Raw genomic sequence first — 12,654 nt, 5'->3', positions numbered from 1 at the left:
GGCTGCATGGACAGAACCAAACGTGGTTTAACTCCTAAATGGCAGAGGATTGAGCAGTAAGACTGCAGGGGCATGATCTATACACCCAAAATGCTTAGTTAAGCTAAAGTTGTTTTGGTGACTACAGTGTCACTTTAACAGAAGCCTTTTCGAATACACATATCCTCCTCCCCTTAAAGGAGACATCAGCTCATCCTACTGAACAAGTGTTATAAGTAAATTAACAATACAAACCTTTTGCAATGGCAGTGAGCTCCTCCTCCTTCCAATCTTTTTGTATACACTTGGCTTCCATTTTCTGTTTAATAGGAAAATGCATCATTTTAGATGATTCTTCTTGGAATTGTAGACAAAATTAGTATTCCATTGTTATGGTAAATCAACTATATCACTGTAGCAGTGTTTCATTCTTTATATTTCCTTTAAATCCAGGTGAAATCTTTTGTGTTCATACAGAGCTGAACTTATGAAGAAAAACTGGAAAAGTTAACGTGAGGGGGGAAAAAAATAGGAAAATGAAGAATCTATTGTGATGTTTTTATATCAACCATAAATCTGTCAGACTAGAAATGGAATGTTAAAGGCAATTCACCTTACACAATAAAAAAAAAATAGAACCAGCGATGGTACATAAGGATGGTTTCAAAAATTGCTGAGTATGGTCCTTTTAAAAAAAAACAAAAAAAAACTTTGGTCACTGGCCACTAATGGAATGTACTGTAAACTGCTTAAAATATTAAGCAGAGACAAGAGAGGCTGAGAGAAAAAATATTAAATTCTGATTCTCAGACAGGAGCGCTCAGTCCCGATGGTAACACAACATTTTAATAAAATATTCTGTAGATAAATCTATTTACATGGATTAATAAATTAAGGCTCACATATATAAACATACAAAATAAAAATGCTTCCTTATAGACGCAGAAGCACTTGTTCCACAGCACATAACTAAATTTACTGTAAACGTGGTCACAATTTAATATTAAAGATCTGAGAAATTCATCTTACTTTACATAAAAGATTTTGTCTTGATGTTTAAGTATTTGACATATATATATTAAAATAGAGTACAAAATTATATTTACTGTTTTTACTATCAACTATATATTTCGAGACTGGAATGATGGTTTGAAAGCTCATTGTACAAACATTAAATCGGGTATATTTTGGTCCCTGTTCTTAGCTACATTTATGCTGAACTTTAAAAAATATATTATCTTTTATTTCAAATGGAGGAGTGGGGTAAAGTTTCACTCCAAGACACGTCACAGTTACTAGTTATAAAATATATACGCATGACTTGAAATACTGTAAGGATTAGTAACGAGATGATCTCAGGCAGAAAGCACTGCTCAGAGGCTGAACGGTCGGGGTTCCTTTGATAGTTCTTATCTGATTTATGTTGTTAGCTCCTACAGATCTGTTTCCCTGCTGGTGTCCAAACACAGAGCATACAGAGACTTCTTAAGATCCATGTTGCTCTTTGCTTTAATGTTGGATTTTTCTAAGGTGCCACCTCCATTGTTCATGCCTTCTAGGTTCTCTAAGTGTACCCCAGACTTGGTGAGAGAGGATTTGCTGGGACTTCCTTTAAGGTCCTCCACACAGCTCCCCTGTCCACTGTCTGGCTCTCCTTTCAGGATCACCTGTTCATCATGGTCGGTTTCTCGATGGTAGAAATAATTAAAGTTGGACACAATGACAGGTACTGGCAATGCAATAGTCAGCACTCCGGCTATGGCACACAAAGACCCTACGATTTTACCTCCAACGGTTACTGGCCTCATGTCCCCATAGCCTACAGTTGTCATAGTGACCACAGCCCACCAAAAGGCATCAGGGATGCTTGAAAAATGGGAATCTGGGTCATCGGCTTCTGCAAAGTACACTGCACTGGAAAAGAGGATGACACCAATAAAAAGGAAGAAGATTAAGAGGCCGAGCTCCCTCATACTGGCTTTCAGAGTCTGTCCAAGTATCTGGAGACCCTTAGAGTGCCTGGACAGTTTAAAAATCCTGAAGACCCGCACCAGTCGGATTACCCTCAGGATGGCCAGAGACATGGCCTGTTGCCCATTATTGGTCTGCTGTTCTGCCAATTCTGTCCCTAGAGTGATAAAATAAGGGATTATAGCCACAATGTCAATGATGTTCATTATGTTTTTAGAGAAATGAGACTTGCTGGGGCAGGCGAAGAACCTGACCAGGAGTTCAAATGTGAACCAGATGACACAGGTAGTCTCAATTATAAAGAAGGGGTCTGTGAGGCCGCTAAGAGGAGGAGGAGGGGGCTGGGTATCATTCAGCACCCTGGACAGCGGTGGAGGCAACTCATTTTCATCCCTGAATTCTGGCAGGGTCTCCAGACAGAAGGTGATTATAGAGATGAGGATAACAAGCACAGAGACTATGGCAATACCTCGGGCAGAGCTAGAGCTCTCTGGATACTCAAAGATCAGCCAAACCTGGCGTTGAAACTCATTCTTGGGAAGAGGTTTTTCATCCTCCTTCAGGAACCCCTCATCTTCCCTAAACCTCTCCATGGCCTCCTCCCCCAACTCATAGAAACGGATCTCATCCGCAAAGACGTCGATGGAGACATTTACTGGCCGTCTGATCTTACCACCAGACTGGTAGAAGTAAAGGATGCCATCAAAACTAGGTCTGTTACGATCAAAAAAATATTCATTCCGCAGGGGGTCAAAAAACCTCATTCTTTTTTCCGGGTCTCCTAGCAAAGTATCTGGGAACTGGTTGAGAGTAGACAGCTGTGTCTCAAACCTCAGGCCAGCAATGTTGATGATGACCCTGTGGTTGCGGTCATGGTCCAATGTGCCCATGTCACAGTGGTGATGGGACTCCTCGTCTTCCTCTGGGTGATGGTGAGGGTGGGCATGGAGGTCCTCTTCATCCAGCTGGATGTCACAGTCCTTGATGTTACTATTAGGATGGCTCATGATCATGTCGCTGCTGTGCAAGCAGTCGCCCACACCTCCACCTCCTCCTTCTCAGCTGGTCCCTAGTGGCAGATATTGCTGCTGTTGCTGTGGTCGCTGCTGGCAGCTTCCCCCACTGTCTTCCCCTCCTCTCCCTTGGCTGCAATCGTTCAGCCAAGATGGTGCCCTGGGGATTTGAGGCAGATCCCTCCTGCTGGTTGTGCTGAGTGCCATGGCAGTGCCCCCATCCTCCCTCTTAGCCAGCTAAAGCTGCGGCTGCTGTTTTTCCCATTCATTGTGCAGCATGTCCCAGATCCCAGGCACAGAGAGGGGGGAGCAATGCAGGACTGGCTCTGGGATTAATAAAGCTATCTATGCGAAGAGCAAGTCAGAAAGTATCAGCAGAGCAGAGCCAGCCCCTGTCTGTCTGTGAGACCAAACAACACCAGGAGAGGGGACCCGGATGAGAGCAATCATTATTCCTGACGTCAAGGATGCCTTCTCTCCCCATCCTAGATACACACAAATAGCAGATCTTTGCAATCTGTTCACCTCTCTCCTCTGTGCAGGCTGACTGCGTCTATATACCTTTCTGTACCATTATCAGGATTCTACTTCATGTGAATTCCACCTCCTCTGTACATCTCTCTGAAATGCACCTTTCTATCCCATCCCTTCTGTACCTGTACTCAGTCTGTGTCACTCTTTTCTGTAAGTCAGTATCTCTTTTCCCTTTCTGAAGCTCTTTGTGATATGAGCACCATTTCAGTCTGCATAGTTCCCCCCCCCCACCCCCCACCCCCCCTGCATGGCTCTCAGTCTCTATGCATTATTACATCCCTCTGTTCATCTATCTCTCCCAATGCATTCCTTTTTATCCCTTGCTTCCCTTCATCCCTTCCCCTCTAGGCATACACGCTTACTTTTCATCATATCTCCTCTTTCCTGTCTGCAGGCACCCCCTGTCTTCTTTCCCCGAATATCCTTTGCTTGCTCTATCCACTAAATGTATTTTAATAAAATTTACCCTCCTCTGCATTTACGTCCTCCATTGTAATTGTCTTACACACTCCCCTTTTTTGTCCCCCCACCCCCCACTCTATTTGTTTATAACACTAATGTATTCTTCATTAGCACTAATACATATCCACATTTGATTCCTCATTATTCTCTTCTACTCTTCCTCACTCCCCCTGTGCACTTAGCCTATTTTCTTCAGTACTATTTCTATAAATCTGGTATGAAAGGGTTAACATCGTTTACTTAGAAAGATCACAGTAGGTGAGTCTATCCAACATAATAATCGTAAACTTCCAATAGCTGTCTGTCAAACACCACGGTGGTCCCAGGTGAAAAAGGGAGGGAGAAGGGGAAGAGACTTTATTGCCAGGCCCCTATAACATATTTTATTCCCCCCACCTTACTACATTTGGGTCATCACAACCGCTACATATTATTAGGGATTGGGAAAGGGGACAGGATAAGGTTATTATGCTGCATATCTACCTGGTTTAGAACTCCCTACATCCTATGTGTAAAGGCGATTTGACAGACTCTCGCTGGTTAAAAGGAATACTCCAATGACCATAACTACTACAGCCTGCTGCAGTGGTTATGGTGACAGGAGGACTCTGGAGCAGTCCGACAATTAATCTATCAAACCATTATAGAACAGTTTGACAACTTACCTGGGTTTCACTAGCTCCTTGCCTGCAGCCCTTTCATCTGGATTCTCCTTGCAGGAGAATTCTTTTAGCTCTACTGAATGAAGCAGAGCCATGCAGAACCATGCTCATTGGCTGAGAGCGTCAGTGCGGCGCAGTCATGAATCGACCAGGTTTCAGTGAAGACATCCAGCTATCCTGTGGCAGGGGACACAAGTAAATTTTAAAACTTCACAAATTAATTTGGGAGGGGGCAGAGCAATGCTGCAACTAAAACCACTGCATGTATTGTTACTTTAATATTGGGGTCTGGGAGAGCACATCTTTGTAAACTTTTTTTTTTTTTCCTGATATCACCCAAACTTAGCACTATGTTGGAAAAGAACAAACATACACTGGAAGTAGTGAGTTATGCCTGGAAATCAGCCAAGGGGTAAAAAGCACTCTTGACCTCTGTGTGAGAATCATGTTACAGGAGGTAATCCAGTTAACTAAAAATGGCAGTTCCTGCAAAATTCCTCCTTGTTTGAATAATTATTAACCCTACTGCAGCACATGAATGCTGCATATTGCAGGGCCTGATTTACACGTCAGATGCAGGTAGGCACCCCGTGCTCCTAAAAACAAACAAAAACCTCCCGATGATAGAAAAGAAAAATACAAATAAATGTACTATTTAAACATTTCAGGCATAAATTGTCGATGACCCTTGCATTCTTGGAATCTTTGTGTGCCGAAGGTAAATCTGCGGCGGTGGCTGAGCGATCGTTGTCTGCTCTCTCTTTTCTGTTCCGTTTTCTAGGCTGGGTGGATCTTGGGGGCTCTCCTGAATCAGATGCTAGAGTTCTTGCCACAGGTTTGCATTTCAGATTACTAAGTGTTATTGTTTCAGGTGACGTTCACTGTGCCCCTTCGCATAGGGGAACTGGTAGCGCCGAGGGCCAATGCTCCAGCTGCATCGCTTCTCTTGGGTGTCTCGTTATCCACACAAAGGGTGCTGTTGGGTATCCGCCCTTACAAGACAGATCAGGCAGGTAGGGGTGCTCAGGTTCGTATTGGCTTTACAGGAGGGCCATTCTGTCAAGATCGGTTGCTACGAGAATATCTGTTGGTCCACGGAGGCAGGGAAGGTTCGCTGTAAGTTCATCGGAATGGCTTGCCCTTGACCCAGTATCCTTTGAAAGTGTATTGTCGGGACAGGTGGTGACCCCAGGCAATATACATCACATTCGTTTAAGATAGGTGCAGATACACAGGCCAGTCTACTAGGACTTCCGACCATAGAGTTAAAATGGCTAGGGCATTGGGAATTAGGGCGTTTTCAGCTCTATGTGCGCCCGCATTTGCTGTAATGTGCTGTATGGATATTTGGATGTTCTAACCGTGTTGTTTGTTTTGTAGGAGGTGTTCCACGTTATGTTTGGATGGTGGGGCATTCATATATATATATACTGGGCTGCCAAGAGGGTGGAGGATAGAGCCTGTGGCCAGAATTTGGGGTTCCCGTACTAATCAGTTAGAGTACGTTGGCGGGGGTTGAGGACCAGCTGTATGCAGAATGCGCCATGCTCAGTCGCTGTGTTTCAGGCCCAGTGACCTTAGAGCTGCATGTGGGCGTGAATGACATCGGCCGATGGCGGTCGGTTGATCTCATTCATGCCATAAGGCATGATATAGCGCGCTGCTTTGCACTGTTTTTCGAGACCTCACACTAATTTGGTCGGAAATTGTCCCTCGACCGGTATGGAGATTAAGGCCTTGGAGTGCTGCAGGCGTAAAATCAAAATGACCATATCCCGATTTGTCAGGAGTCTGGGGTGGGGTGGTAGTTAGACACTTTGTATTGGAAGGTGATGACTCTAAAGTTATGAGAAGAGATGGGGTTCATTTAACACCAATTGGTTTGGATGTTTTTAACGTTGGGTTGCAGTCTGGCATAGATGTTGCAATGTCGGCAGCGGGGGGGCAGGATTCCGGGGAGCATAGTGCGCGGTAGGGTGGCATCGCGGTGGTGGGAAAAGTATGGAAAAGTGGCACCTGGGAAGAATACAGTTCACACAGGGCTGATGGCTAGTGAAGGCTGTGCTGGGCTCTTGTCTATTGGGCTCTCACCCAACAGCTGACAGGATTTATAATGTTATGTGATGGTTAATAAAGCTATGGCAGTTGCCCGTATTCACTAAAAAGGTGTCCATTGTGTTATTGGATAACGGTGGGAGATGGAGATGGATCAGCAGTCATGTATAATTTAGTGCTGTCCCTGCTCCTCCTGCAATGCATTTCCTAAATGAGAGGCTATTAGTCAGCAGATGGGAAGTGATCCCTTCCACTTCCTGTCCAGACTCACACACAGACACCGGAGGAGCTGGGATAGCACCATAGGTGTGCGCATGGGGTGTGCCTGGGCACACCCTAATCCCCGCGGCACGCCTATGGATTGAGACCGGCAGGGGAGATCTCTCCCATGTCGGCTCATGCAGAGCCGGCGCTATTCGATCGCCGGCTTTGCTTTAAAAGATCTCCCTCACCGGCAGGGCTGCCACCAGAAATTTTGGGGCCCCTGACAAAGCACAAGGTCTGGGCCCCCCCGCCCCATCCCCCCAGGCCCGCCCACAGGACTCTTACCTAGTCCGCAGACAATGATGCAGGACTGAATGTGGTGTGTATAGTGGAAGTGAATTAGAATGTGTGTAATGGATGTAGTGTTTGTGTGTATTAGATACTGTTTGTGCAGTGAATGCAGAGTGTGTGTTTGTGTAGCAGATGCAGTGTGTGTAGTGGATGTAGTGTGTTTGTGTAGTGGATGTAGTTTTTGTGTGTACTAGATGCAATGTGTTTAGTGGATGTAGTGTATGTTTTAGACGCAGTGTCTCTGTATAGTGAATGCAGAATGTGGTTTAATGTTAAATGTGTGGTGGATGTAGTGCGTGTACTGTGAATACAGGATGTTTGTGTAGTGGATGCTGTGTGTGTGTTAGTGCAGTGGATGCAGTGTGTGTGTTAGTGTAGTGGATGCAGTGTGTGTGTGTTAGTGTAGTGGATGCAGTGTGTGTTAGTGCAGTGGATGCAGTGTGTGTTAGTGCAGTGGATGCAGTGTGTGTGTTAGTGTAGTGGATGCAGTGTGTGTGTGTTAGTGTAGTGGATGCAGTGTGTGTTAGTGCAGTGGATGCAGTGTGTGTGTTAGTGCAGTGGATGCAGTGTGTGTGTTAGTGCAGTGGATGCAGTGTGTGTGTTAGTGCAGTGGATGCAGTGTGTGTGTTAGTGTAGTGGATGCAGTGTGTGTGTTAGTGTAGTGGATGCAGTATGTGTTAGTGCAGTGGATGCAGTGTGTGTGTTAGTGCAGTGGATGCAGTGTGTGTGTGTTAGTGTAGTGGATGCAGTGTGTGTTAGTGCAGTGGATGCAGTGTGTTTTAGTGCAGTGGATGCAGTGTGTGTGTGTTAGTGCAGTGGATGCAGTGTGTGTGTTAGTGCAGTGGATGCAGTGTGTGTGTTAGTGTAGTGGATGCAGTGTGTGTGTTAGTGTAGTGGATGCAGTGTGTGTTAGTGCAGTGGATGCAGTGTGTGTGTTAGTGTAGTGGATGCAGTGTGTGTGTGTTAGTGTAGTGGATGCAGTGTGTGTGTGTTAGTGTAGTGGATGCAGTGTGTGTTAGTGTGTTTAGTAGTGCATGTATGAATGTAATGAAAGTTATTCCCCCCTCCCTGTTTCTTACCTGGTTCAGGGAGGGGGGAAGATCCTTTGATCCCTGGTGGTCCGATGGCATTCTGGGGCCCCCCGGCTCCCTGTATTTGCAGAGGGGGCCCAGCGGACTGCAGGAGCACTTTCCAGCATTTGCCTGTCTCTAACTCCCGCGAGACGTGGTTTGCGCGGAGCGTTGCCATGGTAACCCATGGCAACGCTCTACTGACCGCACATCTCGCGGGAGTTAGAGACAGGCAAATGCTGAAAAGTGCTCCTGCAGTCCGCTGGGCCCCCTCTGCAAATACAGGGAGCCGGGGGGCCCGCGGCTGCACATATATATAGCGATGATCGCTATATATATGTGCAGAGTGTAATTGTGGGGCCCTGGACTGCCAAAGCAGTCCGGGCCCCCCAGGACCGCCGGGCCCGTGACAACCGTCACGGTTGTCACCCCCTGATGGCGGCCCTGCTCACCGGCCCACAGCAGCATGGAGGGAGGCAGTAGAGGATCCGGGGAGCTCCAGCCAGCAGCTCCGCCAGGTTCCCCTTGCGAGACCTGAGCGTTGCCGTGGCTAGAGTTCACTCTCCACTGGACCACCAGGGAAAGCAGTAGCAACAAGGATCCCCCTTCCCTACATAAGGTAAGAAGGGAGGGGGGATATTAAGTAATCTGCCCCCACCTCCACTGGACCACCAGGGAAGGCAGCAGAACGGTCCCCCCTCCCTACAAAAGGTAAGAAGGGAGGGGGGATATTTATTAACTAATCTGCCCCCACCTCCACCCCCACGAATCACCCAAACATACAGCACACACACACAGCACCCACACACATACAGCACCCTCACACACAGAGCACCCACACACACAGAGCACCCACACACACACAGCACCCTCACATACACCTCCCTCACACACACAGTACACTAACAGCACCCTCACAAACACACAGCATTCTCACACACAGCACACTCACAAACACACAAACATCACACTAACAGTACCCTCACAAATACACAATACCCACACACAGTACACAAACAGCACCCTCACACAGCACACGACACCCACACACAGCACACTAACAGGACCCTAACAAACACACACACAGCACCCTCACACACAGTACACTAACAGCACCCTCACAAACACACAAACACCCTCACAGCACACTACCTGCACCCTCACACACACGACACTAACAGCACCCTCACACAGCGCACACACACACAGCAGTGTATATATATATGTGTATACATATATATATATATATACATACATACATATACACGCAGCGTGTGCTTGTGCTCTAGTCTGCACACGCCTATGGATAGCACTGAGCTTTGCACTAGGAAGATCCTACTATTTGTGAGTGGGTTTTCATTTGTTCTTGTTTGTGTTTTACTGGCATATATATATAAATAAATATATTATGTATGCTCTTATCATTCTTCCTTTAATAGTATATTTGATAATTACTTGGAAGATTAAACTTAATTTCTATTTATTACATGCACTTCATGTCTGCACATTTAAGACACGGCACTTGATTGCTGAATTTTGCTCCTGAGACACTTTTCACTGTTTGGTTTTGGGTTGTTGGAAGACACGCTGATCAAACTGGCAGCACTTTGTTGTAACAGATCACCTGACACCCCGACTGGGTACCTCCGTTGAAGGATGCTCCTAGCACTTCCTGAGGGCTCCAAGCACTCCAGCCGACACCATAACCACCGTGGACTCCTTCAGAGAGCAGGACAGGAACAAGCTCTTACAAGAGCTTAGTAGTGATTTAGCAAGGGAGTATGACTAGCATAGCAATATCTGTAGCAGATTCCCCCAATAAGAGACGGCACTCCAAATTGAGGGTGAAGTAGAACTGACTGTACTGGCACATACAGCCTATTTTATTCCCAATCCACAAACCTAGTACTGCCCACAGAGTTTTGAAATACAACCAATCAATCCGTACAATACACACAGACACTCCCACACAAAATCCTCCCCTCTGCCTGTGATATGATTACTGAACACAATGGATAATATAATTATCACAGGCAGAGAAATACAGTTTTTACAAAATATTAATAACTTCCAAAATATACACGCCACAAACATAAAAATCACACATTCGAAGTCAGCACACTTTAATTATAAACATAGTCAAAATTCAGCCAATTCCATCCAGGAGTTAAAAAGTTAGCTGGAGGTCCCCTTTTGACCAACCGCAAGCACATTTTCATGCCCAAAACAGTTCCATAGATTTGAGCTGTGCGGTCAGTCAATTTCTGAACAGTCAATGTCTAAGTCCCATTCGAATGCACGAACGGGGCCGTTCGTGCAAATAGCCCAGTCTAACAGTGCGTTCGCATTGTCGAACGCACTTCGATTCCAGTCGAAGCATCGAAGTTCCTGAGAAGGTAACGGTCAGCGGTGTTCGTGCAAATGGGTAGCCGATTTTAGTTCCATAGATTCAGTGGCACGCACCGCTGACCGCGTTCGACTTAATTAAAATGTCCGCCGCCAGGTGTTCGGTTTTCGAATGGCGGCCACTTCGACTGCATCCGAAGTGCCAATTTAAAAGTACAAATCCTTTCTCTGGGCATTAAAGGGCCAGCAGCAGCACAACAAAAATCCATTATGCCCAAATCTGTTATTTCAAGGGCCAAACCTCCCAGGGACCATAATCACATGGCAAGAGGCTGGCAAGCAGTCTTCTCCAGGCACAAGTGGCGGGGCTGGTTCCGCCACATTCGTATTCACATTGATATTTTTATTTCACTTGTACGTCACTCATAAGTGATATGTGTCCAAGAAACCAAAGTGTATCAGGCAAAAAACAACGTATTATTCCATACAGCTCGCAGCCCAAACGTCTTACAAAGTATCTGGTTAATAATATAAAACCAAGACGTTTGGGAATGCAATTAATGTGAAATAAAGTGATATTTATTCTCAAGCACTTGGCGGTGCTGACTCCTGCGTGTTATAAAGTGTTTGGCTAAATTAAAACAAAATTAATTCCTGTTTTTTATTTTGATTTTAGATTACTCAGTTTCCATATTTGCTGAAAATCTCGGCACTTTGGGCCAAATATTCACCAAACAGTACATTTTAGGGAAATGAAAGCTAAAATTCAGCCTATATATAAATAATAAAGCTTACAAGATGGTTGAGTTCGAGAATATTTCCAAACCTTTCAAGCCTAAACTCTAAACTAAATAAACTTGTAATAAACATAGCAGACATCTTTAAAACGTAATCACTAAACTATTAATTTTTACAACATACATCCCAAGTCTCCCGGAGGTTCTGGGAGTCTCCCGCAAATTATATACAAAACCCTGGAAATCACACACAAAATCAGACAAACAATGTATATGAGATTGTGTGTGTGATTTCTAGGATATTGTATATGATTGGCAGCCACCCGATAATACTTACTAAACAGGGGCCCGGTCAGGTGCCTTTAATAGCAGGAGACAGGGAGGAAGTGACAGCCTGTTACTTCCTCCCAGCTTCACAGAGTGCCGTGCAGGAGAAATGGAGGAGGAGGAGGCTGGCAGCGGCGGTACAGGAGCATGGAGGCAGAGGAGAGGCTGAAATGAGCTGCTACTGCATGCTCACTCCCATCAGCCTCAGCCAGTACCAGGACCCCAAGCAAGCCACCCTCCTGGACATAAAAGATAAGCTATCCATGTATAGGTAATGGAAATGCACTTAAAACCTTGTCCAGGAATCCTGGGTGCAATAGAAACTGGATAAGCCCCAGTACCAAAGGGACCAAATGTTGAAAATAATCCAGGCACTCCAAGGTATTCCAACAAATAGGCAATTTTATTGGACCCAAGCATTAAAAAACAAAGTTTCGACCCCTTACGGCCTTTGTCAAGCTAACAGGAAGGTGGGCGCAAATATATAAAGTATGACAAGTATGTGTGTATGTGTGTCAGATTATGTATGTGTGCATCTGTGTGTATGCCAGTGTCTGTATGTACAAGTATTTGTGTCAGTGTGAATCTGTGTGTGTGTGTCTATGTGCCAGTGTGTATCTGAAAGTCAGTGTGTGTGTCAGTGTGTATCTGAGTGTAGGTATCTGTGTGAGTGTGTATGTGCCGGTGTGTGTATCTGAGCGTATGTGTCAGTGTTTGTATATCTGTGTGTGTGTGTGTGTGTGTGTGTTCAGTGAGTTTATCTGTGTGTGTGTGTCAGTGTGCTTATCTGTGTGTATTTATATGTTAGTGCATGCATTTTAGTGTATGTGTATATACCAGTGTGTGTATCTGTGTGTCAAGGTTTTCATACACGTTTAGTGGCTGTGTTTGTTGGTGGAGGGGCGCAGTGGCTGGTGAAGCCACCTCCCTGAAATGCATCTTG

At 45.4% G+C, this 12,654-nt stretch overlaps 1 protein-coding gene across 1 annotated transcript; it reads right to left on the bottom strand.

The window, feature by feature from the left end:
• Positions 1 to 1,132: 1,132 nt before the first annotated feature.
• On the bottom strand, positions 1,133 to 3,350 carry LOC134583401 (potassium voltage-gated channel subfamily A member 5-like). The gene has a single exon (XM_063440300.1). It carries the CDS (start codon positions 2,961 to 2,963, stop codon positions 1,413 to 1,415), a length of 1,551 nt encoding a protein of 516 aa, XP_063296370.1. The 5' UTR covers positions 2,964 to 3,350; the 3' UTR covers positions 1,133 to 1,412.
• Between the last annotated feature and the right edge of the window lie 9,304 nt (positions 3,351 to 12,654).

This window comes from Pelobates fuscus, chromosome 13, assembly GCF_036172605.1.
Source record: "Pelobates fuscus isolate aPelFus1 chromosome 13, aPelFus1.pri, whole genome shotgun sequence".
Lineage (NCBI taxonomy): Eukaryota > Metazoa > Chordata > Amphibia > Anura > Pelobatidae > Pelobates > Pelobates fuscus.
Note: the sequence above shows the minus strand (reverse complement) of the source record. Positions and strands in the feature narration are given on the sequence as shown.